General features: G+C 39.0%; 2 protein-coding genes across 2 annotated transcripts in view; both read left to right on the plus strand.

The window, feature by feature from the left end:
• The first annotated feature begins 2,082 nt into the window (after positions 1 to 2,082).
• On the plus strand, positions 2,083 to 5,251 carry leprot (leptin receptor overlapping transcript). Its single transcript, XM_085439128.1, has 4 exons — positions 2,083 to 2,565; positions 2,892 to 2,967; positions 3,406 to 3,589; positions 3,721 to 5,251. The coding sequence occupies exons 1-4, from the start codon at positions 2,550 to 2,552 to the stop codon at positions 3,835 to 3,837; spliced, it is 393 nt and encodes a 130-aa protein (XP_085295254.1). The 5' UTR covers positions 2,083 to 2,549; the 3' UTR covers positions 3,838 to 5,251.
• Positions 5,252 to 8,158: 2,907 nt separating this feature from the next.
• The window catches only part of LOC146688132 (3',5'-cyclic-AMP phosphodiesterase 4B-like), a 44,927-nt gene continuing 32,625 nt past the window's right edge, over positions 8,159 to 20,460 (plus strand). Inside the window, exons 1-3 of the mRNA XM_085439111.1 lie at positions 8,159 to 8,215; positions 10,228 to 10,296; positions 18,534 to 18,675. Of these exons, the coding sequence (XP_085295237.1) occupies positions 18,634 to 18,675 (42 nt within the window). The 5' untranslated portion in view covers positions 8,159 to 8,215; positions 10,228 to 10,296; positions 18,534 to 18,633. The remainder of the gene's footprint in view (positions 8,216 to 10,227; positions 10,297 to 18,533; positions 18,676 to 20,460) is intronic.

Raw genomic sequence — 20,460 nt, forward strand, 5'->3', positions numbered from 1 at the left:
GTTGAGTGCGTGGGTGGGTGCTTGAGAGTGAGTGACGGCTTTCCAGCTCGTTTGACTCTGTTGAGTCTGAAAATGACAAAAAGCAACAAGTCAGCATTTAAAGACTGCTCCCAAGAAAACATCTTCTAAAGATCTTTTAGTTTCACTGTGACAAGGGTCCTCTTTTTTTTCTTTTTTTCTTCTTTTACTTCACTATCTGTAAGTACAACTTATGCTGATACCTTTTTAGCACACCAACAAAGCAAAAACAACAAAGGAAACTTTTAAACTGCAAGAAAATATTTTTTCAAATAGCTTATCCATATCTGGTGAGTGCACCACATAATTTCCATCTGGACGGCAACAGCACAAGTCCACAAACATCTGCCCCAGCTCTGTGATCACTCATGCCCTTTGAAGTACTGTCCCTTTCTGTCTGGTTTCATCTCCATAATGCACTGAACCTGAAGGGGAACAACAACACAACAAGGGGAAGGCCAGCTGTGGTTCATCTCAGGCCCGTCGTGGTGTGAGTTTTGGTTCCACTAAAAATTTCAGTCTAAGATTGCACAAGTTTACATGCATAGTTACTCTGTGATCAGGATCTGTCCGTCAATAACACAATATTATATTACAGACTGCAAATGGAGGAGGAACTTAACTAAGGAGGACACAAAAGTCAGGTATTTATGAATGATAAACCTAATGTCAGTAAACAAAATCAAAACCTATTTACATGCATAGTATAAAGGTGCCTAAGAAGCAATAAAAGGTATTTTCATGCCTTTTGTAGATAAGTAAATCCATAACATGGATAAATATATTGGCTCCTCTGGTGTCTCCACACCAATGCTATTGTAATCTGCAAATCTAGTAATGCCCAACATTGTTGGATGTGAGCATGTATAGGGCCAGAGTACAGAACCTGTACCCGGATATATTATTTGTAAATATAGTGCCTTCATAGTTTCATATTGTTCTTGCAGATTTTAAAGTATGAATCTAATATATGCTGAACTGGACTCCATTGGGGTAACAGTACTGGGCAGCTTGATTGGCATGCCCCCAGAGAACACCAGAACTGACTGGTCTGCCACTGGTGCCCTGTTTGCTTCACAGATGATGTTACAAGCATCACAAGGTTTGTCCTGCCATCTCCAGACTCTTTCACACCTGTCACATGTGCTCAGCATGAACCTGCTCTCATTTGGGTGACAGTGATGGACCTGGCAGATCTGTTGTTCTCAGGCAAAGACCGGCTGCATGGTGCTGAGCTGTGAACACAGGTCCCACTAAAGGATGCTGGGGCCTCATACCGTGCTCATGGAGTCTGTTTTTGACAGTTTGGTCAGAAACATGCACATGAGTAGCCTGCTGCAGGTCATTTTATAAGGCTCTGGCAGTGCTCCTGCTGTTTTTCCTCACGCAAAGGAGCAGAAACCAGTCCTGCTGATGGGTTTATGCCATTATACGGGCCTATCCAACTCTCCTTGTGTCACAGCATGGCATCTTATCCACACGCTCTGTTGGGAGATGTAGCAAACCGACTTGCGAAACCACCTACAGACAGTGACAAGAAAACAGATTAAAAAGCAAAACTACAGAAAAATCAGTCAGAAGGGAAGAGGGCAGGGCTGCGGTCTTTGGCCACTACCTGCAAAACCAGACCCTTTTTGCTGGGATTGCTTTCTTATTGCCTCACTAGTGTACCTGCACAAACAAAGGGGAATGGACTCAGTGCTTTATAACGTTTTTAACTTTTTATTTCTTGTACTGTGATGATCACATGTTCCCTTTTTTTTCAAGCAGTGTATTATACTATATTATTGTGGATAAAGCTCCCCAGCTGTACAGAAGCTGCTGTTCCAGCTCCAGCTGTAAGATTATAGTGACATATGCCATAATAAATCAGTAGTTACGATCCAGCAATATATTTTATATAATTCTGAATAATGTTTAGCTAATTTATAATACTGAAACTTTAGTTCTATTACTTAAGTAGGGTCATGACTTTTACTCAAGTAATAGTAGTTGTTATTCAATAAGGAAAAACTACAAGAAAGTATCTCTTGGGTAAGATAAATAGTCATAAATAATAATAATAATAATAATGATAGACTTGATATACATTTAAAATGTAGGGAAAATTAAGGTAACAAACAATTAAAACACTTGAGTAACGAATAAGTAATGTAGTCTGTATTACTGCAGCAGCTTATATTGTAACACAACACGCAGACGTGTAAAGCCCCCTGGAAGCACGCGCTAAATCCTCTCGTGCTCGTCATTGAGAGACTACGTCACCAGCTAGGACTGTTTGGGTCAACCTTGGTGAATGGTGTGAGGTGAAACTTTTTGCCTGTCAAGATTACAGTATATCGGTAAAGAAGTTCAAGCCCCAGCTAGCCGCAGAGCTACTGTAGCTTTAAGGAGGTCACCTGATGCAAAGAAAGGAAAACCCGACCGAGGAAGCAGGAAGTTCCTGTACGACGACATCGAGCCCGAGCACGTAAACAGTGCACAAAGAGCAGAAATAAACACAAAGAGGGGGTTTTCAGACGTTGACCGCAATGGCAGGCATTAAAGGTATTTTTTAATTTTGGCTCTGCTGGGTCAGCCGAGAGTTGAGTGTTAAAGTTTTTGAAGTTAAAAGTTTGTAAGCTGAGTTTTCCATACTGGTCAAAACGTTTGCTGTATCATCTCGAAACTCGCGTCTCTGTCGCAGGTCATTAAGATCTGTTGCCAGATAAGTTATTAACCTGTTGATTTATGCATTAGAGTTGTTGCTATTATCTAGTGTATCCTAACTCTTAGCTCTGCCACGAGTGCTCCACGCCTACCGTGTATTTGTTTTATATTTTGGCCAAAAACAACTCTGTGATTAATGTAGAGTTATTGATGTCTCGTTTTAGCACTGGTTGGTTTGTCCTTTAGTGGTGCTATTGGACTGACATTTCTTCTGCTGGGCTGTGCAATAGAAACGTATGGGTAAGTTCTCCTTGTAAACGTATCAGCAGCTATACGTGCTATTTTATGACGCTGACTTACATTATTACAGAAATAACTGAGTTTTGGTTGTGCTCTGAACAACATCATTCGCTCTGCAGTTACATTGTGTGACTTTTGATTGGAGACAAAAGAAAAAGGCCAGATCAATGCAGTCAAGGCCTGTATTTATAGTCCTTATAGTCCTCTTGTTGGTCAAACTCCAGGAATGCCAGTTTCTGATGTGACTGAAGTTACTACTTCAAAACTGGAAATCACCCTAAGAGCCCCAGAACATTTTTCTGTAACTGGTTTCACAGTTTTAGAACTCCTAATGACGAGTAAACTGAACTTCAGGTGTGCTAAGATGTTCCATTCTTTTGAAGATGAGTGTTTCATGCCCTTTGTAAATATTTTTGACAATTTCATCTGTTTTTGCAGGGTCTACTGGCCGATGTTTGTCCTGATTTTCTACGTATTAAGTCCCATCCCGACCTTCATATCCAGACGCCTCAGTGACGACTCTGAATCCAGCAATGCCTGCAGAGAGCTGGCCTATTTCTTAACAACTGGCATTGTGGTATCATCGTTTGGACTACCCATTGTTTTGGCCCGTACCAACACCGTGAGTTCTCTTTACTTATTTAGTTTCAGATCATACTAAATGAGCGTAAATTCATCTGTGCGTACAAGTAGTGCATGTGCAGTGAAAACAAAATTACAGTGGAAATCTAATGGGCCATTTCTGTCGTCCAGATCAAGTGGGGTGCCTGTGGATTGGTGATGACCGGAAACGCCGTCATCTTTCTCACCATCTTAGGCTTTTTTATCGTGTTTGGAGGCGGGGATGACTGGAGCTGGGAGCAGTGGTAAAGTGCCGTTGGAAAGTGGACACACAGATGGGCGGGTGGGTGGGTAGGTGGATCGTTGAACGAACAGACTGCAGACTGAGGGGCACATGTGTCCTGCACTCAATGGGGGATGAAGCTATAGTGTAGGCAGCAAAATGTCAAATGAAACCAGCGTGTTGTCATGCTGATTTTTATACTGGGGTGGGGATTAGGTTTGGAGATAACTGTGTGCCCTGTAATGTGCCTTACGTCTGGGACCAGGGAGAAATGAATGTCTGTACCCCTCTTATGTGCCATCAATATCCACATTAACACATATATGATTATTTTCTTCGTCTTGCCTTTGTTTCAGTTGCTGAATCACCCTGCTCACTGCAGCTATTATGCCTCAGTTAATCAATATCCTAAAGGGATCCTAAATAATAACTATTGTAATGTATACTGCAAAGCTTATACTGCATCATCTGCCTCATTGTTTAAGGGAGGAGTTATAGCTTGCTTATTATTATGAGCACTCTTTGCTAGTACAGAGCAAGTTATAGGACTCTTAATCAGGTGAATATATATTTGTGTTAAGTATGTTGTTTTGCTTTTGTTTTTGTTTGTGTGTTTCATTCCTCAAGCATTTTATTTTTTGTGTTCTGGTGCAATTGTTTACATTTTCACCAAAGATAATTTCTAGACTGCAATTCTACTGGAGCATATTCACCACTAAACTATATTTAAAATAAATAAATAAATGTAACACAGTAACACGATCCTCAAAAGCCAGCCGAGGCGTCTGAAAAATGACTCTTTGTACGATCAGTCCAGAAAAAGTAGCCATTAAACTTTATTCTTCTGTACATTACAAAGCAATCCATAATCCTGACAAAATGTTATGGCATAATGAATTCATTTTTTTTTTGTTTTTTTACTTGTTGAATGGTAAATACTGTACATGTTTGCTATTTTTGTCCTAGTAGGTGCCTTCTCTCGCATACTTCTTCACACACGCCTGCCTTAGACAATGTACCTTTCAAAGGGTCTGGTTGTAATTTGTTTTTCACCATCAGGGCCTGGTGAAATCTTTAACTTTAATTTAACATTTGCATCCTTGCATGTAATGTTCCCATAGTCAGTCAATAACTAATGATGAGCTTTGTTTGATCAGCATGTGTAACGAAACCTGTCACAGAAAGAAATGTTGGCAGAAAATTCCTGATTTCCTAAACATCTGCTACACAGTTGCTTTTCAGAGGGAAATGTTGTATTGTTTGTATGTAACTGACATGTTCAAGTCCATCAACGGGAAGAAAGTGTACGTTCTCTGTTGTGACTGCTATATTCACACTTTAAAGACACTAAGGAGTGCCTAAGAGTTCTGTAAGTTTTTTTATAAGCTCCTGATTGCACTTTTCTAACACTGATTAAAACTCTCTGTGTAGTGAAGCAAATGCACGGGCTCTGTCTGTTCACTGATCGTGATTTGATGAGAACTTGATTTGACTTCTGTACATCTCACCTCTTTGTCGCTCCTGATGGCTGATGCATCCAATCAGACACCTGCGCACTGTTTATACAGCAGAGCAGCAGTAGCGGTTGTAGCAAACCCCAGAAAGGGCCTCTCATGAGACAAGAAGTGGAAAAGAAGCTGTGTGGGTGAGTGTTTTGGAATCATTTCCTTCTGGTTGGATTTTGACACAGGTGTGAACAGCTGCTAAATTTGTAATTATCTGTTTATTTATTTATGTTTGCTACTTCATAGTTTGCGTACAAGCTTATAATCCTCACTGAAAAACATATTTCTACTTTCCCTTTCCGCAATTTACAAACACACAAGCATTAGTAATGAATGCAGACTGGCAACAATGCCAGTTGTGAACAAACCGCATAACAAAGGAGTGATAAAACCCAACATTACCTATTCAGGGTTAAATTGCATGTGACAGAAATCCACCACGCAGCTGCACACCACCTGAGTGGTTTAATTCCATTCTCTGTTCATGTGTGTCAGGATGCGCCGAAGCCGCCTCACCAGTCTGAAATGAGTGCATTTCCTCCACAAAACAAAAGAACCCGCACTCTGCATATGAATTGTTATTGTTTATATGTAAAGCATGCTGCCTGCCTCCACTAATTGCCTTTTATATGAGAGTGGGCACAACATGTATAGTTTATAGTCTAACATCTCTACAAACAGGTTTAGCAGCTGTATCATTGCTGCTGCGTAAAAGTCTCTTCTGAAACGCAATAGCAAAGTTGTGTATGTGCAATGCATAATGTCTTCACTGCATGTTTATGCAAACTTTAAGAACTTGAACACTAGATACTGATTATAGTAAATGTAAATCTGGTTTTGGAAGGCATTAATATGATGAATTCAGCCACCTGAAAGTGAGGCATTGAGAAGAAAAGAAAGATGAAAGGAAAGATGAAGACGAAAAAGATGCCCAGGGACACCCATTCATCTCTCTTTCAGGACAGCTGTTGCCTGGCAACAACCAAGGCATCAAAATCATTCTAAAACACTCCCAAGAATGCCCTTGAACACAACACAATGCAACAGAGTTTTGAGTAACATAACAGCGCAACACACTGTGCAACACGCATACAGTGTTTGTTAATGTGTGATGCTGCAATAAACACTACATGACACTGCCGCTGTGGTGGGTGGCAGTGTCAAAGGCAACACACTGTACAGCTCAGTGCAGACACGCAGTCAGCGCAACAGAACCCAGTTAAACGATGCAAGACCAAAAAGAAATGAGTAAAGCATAATGCACTGCACCAAGAGGTAACACAATGTTAACAACAGTGCAGTAACACTGCTGAAGGTAATTCTAACTAGAACAGGCAGATATATATTTAAATACCTACTTTTTCCTGTAGAATAGTGGTTGCCAAAATAAAATAAAAAGATTCCCACAAAACAAGAATATTTTTTTCATTACCGTCCTCCATATGGTCTATGGTCCAATGAAACTGATGAGACTGTATTTATATAATAGTTTTAGGATAAGAATTGCCCCAAATCGCACCCAATACTGGAATTGTTGGTAAGATCTTAATCAGTTTACAATCATGAGGTTGCCCTTGGAAAACTTTGTTCCTTTTCACAGGTCTGTAACCCGTCTGTAGGCTACATAGACTGAATATAAAAGATGCACATTAGCATTAGCATGTTATGTAGTTAGCATTTTGGCCACCTCCGTATTTATTTTATGTTGTTTGTTTTATGTTGTCACCAGTGCTAAATGATCAGCTATATAGCAGTCTTGGTTAGCATTCATAAACTGTATGAGATTTTCATTCACAAAAAAACTGGAGCACAAACAGATGAATCCACTGAAAATGCTTTAAATGCGAGCAACAGCACAAACACAGTGAAGAGATCTAGCTGAGTGACTCAAAATAGCAAAGCGAGGTCTAGCAGACAGTTGCTGGCTAGCACTGCCTGTGTGAACACAGTCAAAATGTTCACACCCTTAACTTGAAACCAAACTCCAAACAAATGAGTTATTAAAAAAAAAAAAACTGTCTCCCTCCCCTCACCCCAAACCAGTCCCAGCAGATAGCTGTCCCTCTCATAGCCTGGTTTCTTCCTGCTAAAAGGGAGTTTTTCCTTTCCACTGTCCCAAGTGCTTGCTCATAGGGGGTTAGTTTGAATGTTAGCGCCTTGAGGCCATTGTTGTGATTTGGTGTTATAAAAATAAAATTAGAATGGAAACTTCCATCATTTCTATCTAATCTGCTGAAGTTGGGCATTTTAACCTCGGAATCTACGAGGACTGATTCACTTTCAGAGCAAGTCTCAAGATTGAATTGGTGAACTTTCAGTTCTTTGCTCTTCTGCACTGGCTTGTTTTATCTATGTAGCAGCTTTTCAACTTGAGTCAGTTCCAGCTGGCATGGGCAAGAATAATAGATTATAGACAGGTCCATCACATCACTGCATGTAGATAATTATTTTGTATGTGAAACATATAATTAACCTTTTTGATAAAAATAAAATAAATATAAATAGTGTGGATAACTTTCAGTTTAGCTCAGTATCCCTGACCGCTATTTAACAGAAACGATCCGCATATGAGGAAGTTAATGAAAGCCAGAGGGACTTGTAGCCATTAAATAGTAATCCATATCTTGCGCTGGCAGGAAATCAAATGGACGATGCCGAACAGGCAGCAATAGTGAGGAGCCACAGAGGGCGTGAGCGCTGTAAAGCCATTGGTAAGCGGAAGGATTTGCGTCGTGGATGTTAAAGCCAATCGATGCGCTCGCGAGGTCGTGAAAGGGATCGAGCGCGAATGGCACAAATGGAACCTAATAAAAGGGGGCGCGTGCTCGGAGCGCAGCAGTGAGTACAGTGTGTTGCAGTAGACACGAGCGCGTCGGAAAACGGATAAAGCCTATTACTGGTAAGAGACCACGTTTAACCGTTTTCTTATAGACAAAATGTCGTTTTCTTTAGCTTCCAGGAAAATAAAGAAAGAAAAAAACTTACCGAGCTTATCATTTGTACACTCAGAGCTTTATGTTGTTTTTCCTCTGTAGCACACAACAATAGCCCACGCGACATTTTTGAAGTTTTGATAAATGTGTGCAGCATCCCTTTAAAATATGTACAGGAAAGGATAATGGAATTAGTTATTTCAGATATTTACGAAAAAAGGAGTTTCAGGACGTTCAGATGACAGGTTTCCGTAATTTGAGCTGTACCGAGGCTATTCTGGGTGGAACACGATCGACACTCGGATGTCTTGAGTTGCACTGAAAGGTCTTTTGATTTAGTCATATCACGCAGTTTTCGTGTCTCTGCGCAGACTGCTCCTTATCTCTCCGGTGACTTTTCTTTGTGGGCATCTCCCTTCCTGTTGACAGTCGACTTGTTCAATTTTTTTAGTGTGTGTGTGCGTTACACTAAAAACATTCTTAGATTCTCAGGTTAGACGCACTTTACTGAGTCTAACCTAAGAAATCAAAGTTAGTGATTTCTCTCCTAAACAAGCGAGTTTGATTTATGTCTGAGTTTGTGACAATTGTGTGGGTGGCGAGAAAGGGAGTATTTGTGAACTGTAGATGGTGTGATAGAAAACTTGGATAGACCCACATTAACAAAACCTGTCAACCCATTAAGCAGTGAAGTCAGGGTTGGATGAGGTCAGTCAATTATGGATAGCACTAGTTAGGCTCATTATTTTAACTTGCTCGAAAAATGACGACAATATTCTAGTAATTGATGTGTCTAGCTTTAATGAATATAGGTCCACAGTGGTGACACATTTACTGGGAATGGCTCCAACACTTTCAAGTTCATCATCTCCCTTTGAGTTTTTATTGGTGCTGAACTTTGTGAACTTTAATTAAAGCCATCACTGTTTGTCATCTTATGAAAGGTCTTTTACCATCTTTCACAGCGCTAAGTGGGGCACAACAGTAGCCATTGATTGGTACATGAATATCCAATAAAACTAAGGCACAACACACAGATGCTAAAATGTCAGCAGGCTGGTGATGTCATTGGTCCTTTCCAAATACACTGTTTGTTGTGAATGGTACTGTTAGCGTGGATAATATAAGTCATTTGCACCATTTATTAATTTCACAATTGTTAACATTGAGACCGACTTTTGAGAGTTTCTGTTTCTTTTTTGTGGGAGCCTTTTGTTTTGTGCAGGAGTGAATCTAGATACTTGACTTCGTGGATCTGTAACAGTATATTTTTCAATGTATGCCTTTTTTTATTCCAAAGTTTGAACATTAAAAAACCATAGGTTTCATTTTTTCCTCTTCTTAATAATCACTTTTCAGAGCTTTGTGTTGGTTCTGCATCCGACACGAGCTCCCACCCCACACCCCACAGTTGTGACATTTCGCTGGAATGTCACATATTGACGCATGTTACATTTCTGAAACTTAGTTGCATTTCCCTTTAAGCCCAGCTCAAAGCATTTATGATGTCCGTTGGGGGTCGTGGGGTATGAATTCAGTTGGCCTCTTTGTGATTTTATTCTCAGACAGGGCTGAAAAAGAGGACACATACATACAGCTTTTTGTTAGGCGGGCTTTCAGACAGACAGATTAGTGGTTGCTTGGTTGGTGGTACTAATGATGATGTTGTTACTGTCCTGCCTTTCTTGTCGCTGAACTGTGATGTTTGGCTTCCAGCCGGTGTTTGTCATGTTTGGGTGGAAACTCCAGCTGACTGGAAATACAGAAATCCCTGCATGCATGATTGAATGCACAAGCACAGAATATGGTATATGGTTCCCCTAAGAGATATATCATGGACCATTGGTGCTGGTCTACAATCAATTGTATAGTTTCAACTGACCAAAATACTGTGATCAGTCAGCATTTTTCCTTCTCAAAGATTTCACAGTGAAATGTGATCAGTCCAGTTATAATCCATACATTGTTTCTCCTTCAGGTCGAAAATTTGCTGATGTGAATTCCTGCTCGCCCGTTCACCACGGTCTCAAGGAGAACAGCTCCTTCTGTAAGTACACCTTTACAGTCACTGAGAGGAAATATTGTGGCCAGAATCCACTTTATAGGTATTATAGAGTATTATATATTTTTCTATTAGTTTCCATGCAGAGGAATTCTGCTTGCAGTATGTTGCTTGTTGAAATTGCTCGGTATAATTTTATATCAAGTCCATAATTCAGTGCGATGGGGTTATGGGCATTTGTACTACGTGACATTTTCAGAATTCATATGCGGTAGGTATTAATATGATGTGTGAAATTGTTTTTCAAGAAAAAATACATAACTAATCCTCCCCTCAGATTTCCCACTTTTCTTAAATGATTTCTTAAAGTGCCTTAAATTGTGGTTTTAAAATGTTGGTCTGACAAATTGAGCAATTTGAAGGCATCTGCTTATCAGTATAAGGTTTTAAATTCCATATTTTCAATAATTTTTTTAATCAATTTTGTTTTTGTTTACTCAAATATAATATATATATTTTGTTTATGAAATGGTCCAAAATATATAAAAGAAAAATCAGACATCTGTCATGTAAGGTAACACAGGCTCAGTGAATTTAAAGTATGTGGACATAGTTGTGTATAGATTCCTGTTAAAGGCCAGATCTGAAGCAAGAAACCCTGAATATACTAACAACAACAAACGAAGGAAATATTGGCTAGTTAGTTCTCGTTGCAGAACAGATATTGGTATAGGTGCTGGTGGAAAAGAGAAAATGGTTCCCCAAGATAACGTGAAACTTTTTGTAAAGAATTTGTGCACTTCAATTTAAGGAGTATGTCCCAAGAGGGCATATCAAAGCTTCACAATGATTCATTTCTGGATTTGTGGTTATGTTTACATGGATGTTGCCAGTGATGATGCTCACCAAAGGCCGTATCAGTGAACCATCTCCACCCCCACCTCCGAATCCTGCACACCATGCCAAGCCTTCTGTTACCGCCTTACTCCCCAAGTCAGCTGTTATTTTTCACTCTAAAAGCTTTAGCCTGTGTAGTTGGTACACCAAGTTTCCTCTTGTAAATGGATACTTGATGAAGAGCTGACACCGACAGTACTTCAGTAACAATACCTGAGTGCATGTTATTAAAGCGACTTGAATATGATGGGGTAATCAGCGTGAGTGTTTTTTCAAAGCTGGCACTCTCTCTAATTATTGCTGGTTTTGTCAGAAACTCTTAGGAGTGACTCATCCAGAGTCACTGCTGCCATGTGTCCAGAGTCCAATCCCCATCAATTATGTGTAATTTTGTTCTTTTTGTCTGAATCCACAACATCTAAGGCTCATGATGAAATAAACATTTTTTGTCATTTCTTTCATCCAAATATAAAAAAAGTATTTTTAATGAATGCTGAATATGAATAAATGAGTCATTTGTGCTAGTCTGCTAGTTACACATGATAAGTACACGAGGGTGATTGTAGGTATCTTATTTAAGGTAGGTATTTTTGCATGAAATATTTATTTATTTGTATTTATGTTTTTAAACCAATCAAGTCAGTCTGTAAGACAACAAAGCTGGAAATCGGTCTGCCTCCCCCATTACTGTTATTCACAGTGCCAATATAACAAGCACATGCTGTGAGAGAAGAACAATCTACAAGTACCAACAGGCTCAGAGAGTCTGGCCTACCCATTCTCTCTCTCTGTGTCTCTGGCTTTCTGTGTCTGTACAGTAGGGCAGTGGGTTCCCTGTGGCCTCCACAGTGACGTCATATTTCAGCTGCCACAAATTGGTGTGTTGTTTCTCTCCCTCCTCAACAAACTCCTCTCAGTCCTCGCTCGTCTGAAAAGCTCATTTCTGCTTGAATCTGCTTTTGCACTGAATGCAAATGTGACTTAGTTTAGAGCTCTCAACTGCAAGCAGTCTAAAATGAGAAATGCTCATTAACATTAGGAAATTCAGTTGTTGATTGAAGCTTAAAAACAATGTAAAACTATTACTCTTTGAGAGGTTTCTTCCTTCATAACGTATTTGATAAATGTTTATAACACTTGTAGTTGTGTTCATTCAGTTGTGTTTCATTCTTAATCAATTGTTTATTGAAGGCACACCAAAACAGATTTCTAGTTTTATTATGCTGTTGCCAAATATAGGTCCTTGTAAAATATGGCAAAAAAGAAAGAGAAAGGAGTGTTATGCCTAGTTAATTTTCTGCTATTAAAGTTAAGTATGGCAGTGCCCCCCTTAGCCCCTCCTTGGTGGCACCCCTGGTAGAGACAAGCAGCATTTTGCTTGAAAGCTTGCTTAAAAAGTGAGTTATCTAAATAGTACTGTAGTTACAGATAATAGTTACAGATTACTTTCAGCTAATCAGTTCCTTGGTCTAAACATTTTAAGCCTGTGTAGAAAATTGCCTCTGACATATTTCTGATCTGTAACAATGTATCTTTCTATGAAATGGTTATTCATATTTGTGGACATAATTATTTCAGTGTGCTCTAACTTTGTAAATATAAGTACACCTGCATGAAGTGCAACAACTGCTTTGTGTGTAGAACAAGCCTACACACACAGTGTGGGACGGATGGATAAAAATAGAAAAATAAGACTGCCTAAAACTTGCTGCAACCGTCTAACAAGTATTTTTCTTGACATGCAGTTCTTAACCTTGTACATTCAGAGGAAATTAACAGATCAACTCTGTGCTGAAGGAGCCTGGCAAATATTGATTGGTATCATATTCAGCGCTGTAGGAATTACATTAATATGGATCTTTCTAAAATGGTGCCTGGAGTGCTTTTGTGAAAGCTGATGTTCTTCAATCATATATAACATTCTGTGATTGTCTTTTTAATGAAGCCAGGAAGCCTATAAATAGTGTCTATACATTTACTCCAGTTGGCAAGTAGATATTCCAGAAGTTCTGGGAAAAAAGCAAGTACTTGTCACTAGCTTAGATAGTTTTCACTGAAATTCCATTTGTAATGCATATGTGTCTCTCCTCTTGGGAACGGGTCTAACTTTGGCTTGTCATTTTTCTCAAGCTGTTACATCTACAAAACAGCTTTTTTTTTAGCATTATGCCCAACAACATGTACTATTTTTCAGGCTTGTGCAAATATAAATAAGTAAGTAAGTAACCTTAAAACTGTGCAAATTAAAGAAATGACTCTGGAGATATTGTTCTCCAGGAGGCCTGATTATTTATTTTTCTTGTCGTCTGTTTGCTCTTTGAAGGTTGTAAATAGTGATTGCCGTAAACCTTCAGCTACATATCTGCCACATTAGACTCAACAGATAAAGTGTGCAAATGTTTTTGAAATGCAGTGTGCGATCATTGAGCTGTTTCATTTGAATCATCCTACAATAACATATTGATGTCTTTTGGCTTAAATGAAACTGCGGGTGGCTCTGACTTAGTCTTCATTTGGATGAGTTTCAGTTCCCTTTTTTGCATGTTTATCCTATGATTTGAAATGACAGGAGGAAAAAAACATTGTGTCTTTGTTATCTTCCTGACGCAGTAAAACAAGAGCACTCAGCCTCTTGCATTTGGTCATATAGATGAGATACAATCTGTGAACAGCCTGCATGTTTAAATTGCTGTTCTTTAGGACTGAATAAAGTGCATTCAGTGGGATTTAGATGGAATAAACGTGGGTGGGCATAACAGTCAAATGGAACCTAATGTCGACAGCTGTCTTGTCCTGTGACCAGTGCTAGCTTCTCCATTTGGCATTCACACATTAATTTAATTCAACACAGAATAGTTCAATGCTAGGTCAATGAAGTCAGTTTGCCAAACAAATACATGTCATCTAAGCAAATCTTTGCGTGTTAGTAAATGATAAATGTAAAGTTATTCCTTCAGGGTTGTGACACATGGATGGCTTCAAAAGCCCCCCTTGTTGGACTTCAGAGTAACTGAATGTAATATTAACACAGTTCCACGCATGCTTTCTTTACCCCTTTTTGTTTTACCACCACAAAAGGTACCTTTGTGTGGGTGACCAGCTATTTTCAATTAATGACTCACCCTTCACAGCTCTCCATTGTTCATGGGTGCTGTGTGACATAGATTAACTCGTCAGATGGCTGAATTTTGTCACTTCTCGTTTTCGGCCATGCAGACCTCTGATTGCAGACGCTAGTTTTTGTTAATATTGTGAACTTCCCATTTACTGTGCATGCTCTTACAGCATTAAGGCATTTCCCTGCTTCCCCAATTCAATGCTTTTGTTTTATTTGATGTTCACATGGACTGTGACAGGAAACCATAGACCCCACACAAAATATAGTATCGCTAACTACAATTTTAATAATCTAATTGGTGCACTTTATCATGTATCTCAAAATCATGTATCATCACACCTTGTAGGGAATGTAAATTATGTTTTGTAGGCAGTGTACTGTTATGCTGTCTTACACATATCTTGATTTGCCCCCCTAATGGAGTTTATCTGATTAGGAAATTTTACACTTATAGTGTACTTTGAAGCTTTTTAGGCAGCTTTGTTTTGTGCAGTGACTGATTACGGTAAAGCCAAGGCTGTCCATGACTCGCGCATTGCTCTCGAGTTGTAGATTAAGCAAAGATTTTTTGTTATTTTTTTCCCCTTAATGCAATGATAATATCCATATAGCACAATGCTCTCTGATGTGCTCTTCAAGTCCATGCCAAATTCTTACAATCCCTATCTTGAGTGCTGCCTCATGACCATGCATTCTGGTACCCGCTTCACATCAACAATCAATTATTTGTAGAGGCAGAGACCAACCCCTGGGGGTGATCTTTTGCTGAGGCTGTGAGAATGGGAGGTCAGGGGAAGCTTTTTTTCTCTCTCTCTAGTAAGTGGAGGCTGTGTAATCTACTGTCTTAAGTCCACTGATGTTTTGATTGAGAGTTCTTTCATGCTCAAATGCTCAAGCCTCAAAGGGCTTTCCCTTCCTTAGATGCATTGACAGAGCCCTGAAATTCTTATTAAGGCAAATGGCAAGGAGCAAGACTTGAAAGTAAGATTGTGACAAACATTTTTTTTAACAGTAGTACATCTATATAATGGCTCCTTGTTGACAGTGAGCCTCAGTTGTCAATCTACTGATCTCCTTAAAATATCGTCTGAAATATAATGAACCAAAACGGAAACTAAACCAAACTTTGACAAAACACCATAATAAAAAGCAAATTATAACTTTGCTGTTTTACCTCAGTAAAAGTTGGAACAGTTGGAAATGGCACAGCTTTCAAATTGTAGCCTCAGTGGCATAGCAACAAATAATTAAACAGTGTATGCTACCTAAATTCACAATAAGTGGTCTCATAGAGACTGCGAACTCCCATGACTCCTTGTTTAAAAAATGTATTACATCTATACACTTACACTAAATTGGGACTTTTGGGCATATTGTACACTGAGCACATGCTTCTCAGCATCTCTGATGAAGCAAGGACACAGTCATCTTTTCCTTTGATTAATTGTGCTAATAGTGTTAAAGCTTTAAAACTATTGTAGGATTACGTCTATCAGTGCTGGGCTTATATTGCATGATTCTGCATAGCCCTTCACCATCTGTCTGCAGTCCTTTTTCACTACAATAGTCCTTGTAGGTCAGGCTGATAATCTGTAACATGACCTTTATGCGAGGGCATGGGAATATATACCTTTAAGAATACTCTTACAGTGTTTTCTTCCTGGTGTAGGTGTCGCTTTTAATAATTGGGGCAATTATAGGTTAGCACTTACTTTAACAGAAAAAAACAACTTTGCCTTTGATAATGGTTTTTCCATAAAACATTATAAATGCTAGTGAAGTCTCAGCCTTAGTCATGTTTAAAAATATTTTATTGGGTAGTTGTTAGAAAATAGTTCAGTGCAATTTATCACACATCCCAAAATTGTGACTCAAAGCCAATAATACTAAGAACTCTTTAGACTAATATTATTGCTTTCCCTTGTATTAGTACAACAGATTAAGATTTTTTTATTTAAGAGGGGTGAAAATGTTCAAATATGTCTTAAGTTTGAGGAAATTATTCTGTCAATTTAAATTATATAAAAATGATTGACTCTTAGAGTCTTAAAAAGAAATGTCACAGTGCCAGCTGCACTAGTTGCCATTGTCAGTGTGTAGTTTTTCCCATGATTGTGGGCATTTCTTTCCCCACACAAGGATAGATGAGCATGTTGCTCCTGTCAGAAGAATTGCAGCTGCATACGTTACCTAAAGCAAGTACTGTAGTGTTTTCAGGATTTCTGTATCAAAGGTTATCATAAATATATCAGTTTGTTGGCTGGTTTATTGTACATTCATCTTTGTACCTTTCCATTTCTATTATTAATTTTAATGTGATTGTTTACAGTTGTGCAAAAAAGTAAATCTTATGAAACTTTTACAACATATTTGCACACTGTTTGAAACAGTGCCACGGTTAAAATGGATATTTTATTAGTTAATGCTATAGTTAAAATAAATGAAAGAAATATCTAAAGAAAAGCACACTTCAGAAGAAAAGGTTGGGGATACCCAAGGAGTCTTGCTGAGGATTTAAAAAGCTCTCAAAATTATTTGAATTAATTGTTTAACTTTTCAGAAAATGATCTACACGTGGCGTAGTTTATAAACAACTGTCAGTTTGTAGTAAAAAAGCAAAACACTTTATATGGAACAGTCACTTTTTCATTGGGAGGGCAGTTTGAAGTCACTTTCACACCGCACATACACTAGGTAATTGTTTTGAACATCTATTAGCGAGGACACAGTGCCAGCCAAAATCAGGTTAATGTGGGTGCCACACTGTGGGAATCAATCATGACATGGAAAACATTGATTTATGTCTGTCACATTGATTAGTCAGTCATTCCTGCCTTGTGGTGATTTTCCACCAGCTGTGGTTGTTCTATAATTGGTGAGGGCGCAGTCACTACATTCAGAGAAGCTGGCAGAAACTGGAACTGGGTTAAAAGCAAGCAGTCAAAGTGATACTCACTACAAAGCCAAATGAGTGGAACTTGACCTAGGCCAGCTCTGTAGACCAAGTCGGGTGCCACTCATTTGCTAACAGCAATGCATGTCCTCTATCAGACAGCTGGGGACTTTAACCTAATGGGTATAAAAGTGTATATTGTTCGTTGTTGAGGTCAGAATGTTCGGACCTCCATAGATGCTGGATACGATCACACCATGATCATTTTCAAAATCCTTTATTCTGCTTTCAGTTAGATGAAAGTTAGATGAGGTAGTGTCAAGTGGCAAGGTACAAATTATTGGTATGATGTGGGAAATGAATGGCTTAATCAGTGCCTTCACCCAACAAACTGGGGTTCAAATCCTGTGTGTTGATTTGGAAAATATACCGTTTCACTATATTAGCTTGTGCGTGAAAGACTTTCCGACAAACAGTCCTGGGCTCTGCAGTGAGCAGCATCTCACTAAAAAGCCTTCAGGCACAACTGTATGTATCACACCCCTAACTAATGAGTAATTCTTAGCATACTATAAAAAAACAAACCGTGGTTCTTTTTTTTTAACAAACCCTTTTTTTACAGTAGTGCTTGTTTAAACACTTAATATTTAAGAGGCTTGTGTGCGGTTTTAAGAAAGACAAGACTAAGAGGGGCACATGATACAGAATATGTGATCAGCAAGCGATCAGAACAAAGACATGATCACATTCTGTGTCCATCCATCCAATAGTTGTCAAAGATATTTCACTTACAGTAAGGAATGTCACTTTCATTATGACCATTTGAAAAAAGGCCCTAGGCTTTATTTCTTGAGACCAAGAATGTCTGTAGAAAATTTGATGGCAACAAATAAATGTATTTCATTCTGATTCACAATGACTAACTAAGGCTAACATAATGGCATTGCCTCTCTAAGCCACACTGCTGGCATAGATAGAATGCTTGTAAACGTGATTGTTGTTGCTTTAGCATTAACACTGAAAGTATGCTAAGCTTTCCAGTTGTGTCTTACAGTTTTCTGAAGGGTTTTTACTGCCTTTAATTTATATTACCTTTTATATGCTTTTTATCCAAATGATGGAATTGGTAAATCACTGATTTTTAAATGCGTATAGAAAAGCAATGTATCACAGCTCATGCAGGGTTGTTTCTTTGTATCAAATTATTCACTGCATGTACACCACATAGCCGGTCAAAACTGTTCAAGTCTGATGCAAGGCTAAAGCAAGTCTGACATCAAATGCAGACAGATTTACTATGATTGAGGCAGAATAACTTTTGGAATTTGCTACTTTAACATTGTTTCCCACACCCTCCCTGCTTCCCGTGTGCAGGCGTATTGGTGAAGCTGCCCACAGCACAGGACGCAGGAAAGAACTGAATTTTTGGAGGATCTGACACAGAGACGGAGAGTCTGGCTGCGCATCCCTCAGGATGAAGAAAAGTAGGAGTGCGCATGGAGTAACACCAGGTGATGTAAGTGCTGATTTTTTTCCCCACCAACCATCTGCTAAATCATGAGTCCGTCCATGCATTCATTAGCCTGCAATATGTAATTTCCTTTTATCTGAAATTCTGTGCCTCACCTTTAAGGTTTCTGGTTCCGTATTTGTGCAATTTCCATATATTTTGTAATATTTGTCTTCCTTGTGTTTCCTTCTGAATAAAGGTAGATTGAGCTCTAGCAGGAAAACACACTGCAGTATGTCTGTGTGGCGGTCAGTGACTCACAAACAGATGACTGTACTGTACACAACAGACCGCTATCTGGCAGAATACACTGCAGAGAGGGAGCTGGTGTGTGTGTGTTTGTGCATGTGCATGTGTTCATGATTTGTGTGTGTATGAGAAAGTGAAGAAGATGAAGATTGAGAGTTGAGGAGTGACTTTAGAAGCAAGAGGCAGAGCGAGCCGAGGATGAACGTGTTAAAGTACAGCTCACACTAGGAAACATTCAGGGCATAGACTGAATGGAAACATGGATAAGAGGAGGAAGGACAAGGATCTGACAGAGAGGCCCATCTGCTTCTCCTCTGTGTCAGTGGTGTTTATGACTGGGCAGGCAGGCCAGTTCATTTACACTGACACTGTCCAACACGAGCACAGAGGCCAAGTAAAATTCTGGATGATGAAAGTTTTCCTGCTGTGACTGGCCTTTATCACCCTCTATCCCCTTATTTATTACGCTATACAAAAATGTATTTCTTGTTTAAATGTATTGCCTGCCTAATGCAAAGCATTTCTGTGCTGTGTTTGCTTCTTAGCTGAAGGAAATATCCAGTGTAAAGTAACATGATGGTTAATCATGACAAGATGTATAACATTTTTTACTTTTTTTGTATTTTTACTCTAATGCAAACATTTGTTTTGGTAATGGTGGTCACATTTTTGATAGCTTCATAATAGAGCTCTCTTTTCTGAACCTTATGATGTCGGCTGCTTCTTTCCCTTACTACAGTTTGTTAGGGCAAATATCTAATCAGCCAGTAACTCAATACATTCGGTGCATGGTGAAGGCGTCCTACTGAAGCTCTGAATGGAAAAGAAAGTTGATTTCAGTATCATATGGTACCAGTATTGTAATGTGTTGTCCGGCACCTCTTTGAAGTAAAGCACCTCTGACAAAAGGGGTTCCAAACTGATACTAGTAAGGTGTACCTAATAAACTGGCTGGTGAGTGGATGTACTACATAGTATGTTGGTGTGCCTTAAATATTTTTTCTCTACTTGTTCTGTTTTTTCAGTAATTACTTACACTGCTTTTTATAGCTGTGCACTGCAGTGTTTCCCACTATGTGAGAATTTGGCTGTGGCTGTGGGCTGCTGTAGTGTTCCCTAAATGACTCACATGTTGGCGTTTGGTAGTTTTGAAAGTGTAACAGAGATTACTTTATTCAAAGAGATTTGTTTATGTCTTTTTATCCACTGTGTGTGTTAATTTTGTTCATTTCCAAGCTTGAGGTTTTTGTTTGCTTCACAGAGAAGATTAATAGCTCCTTAAGCATGAATTCGCTATGCGACAGTGTTTGATGTGTCCTACCTTTCTTTTAGATTCTGTAGCACTTACATAATTAAAGCAAGAGTCATTTTTCCCGTCTTTGCTGAAAGGTTTATTAATTCAGTCACTACATAAAGCCATGCTGTTGGAGCTTCACTCCTAAAGCCGTCTCATTTATGATCGCCTTTCTCAAAAAGGCTTTTTGGAAGTGCCCCACAAAACACTGGAGCTGTTTCAGCTCTGCAGCCAAGAAAGGCCTTTCA

This window comes from Copadichromis virginalis, linkage group LG18 (assembly GCF_057382275.1).
Source record: "Copadichromis virginalis isolate Kocher_CV1m ecotype Utaka linkage group LG18, C_Virginalis_male_GT1.1, whole genome shotgun sequence".
NCBI lineage: Eukaryota > Metazoa > Chordata > Actinopteri > Cichliformes > Cichlidae > Copadichromis > Copadichromis virginalis.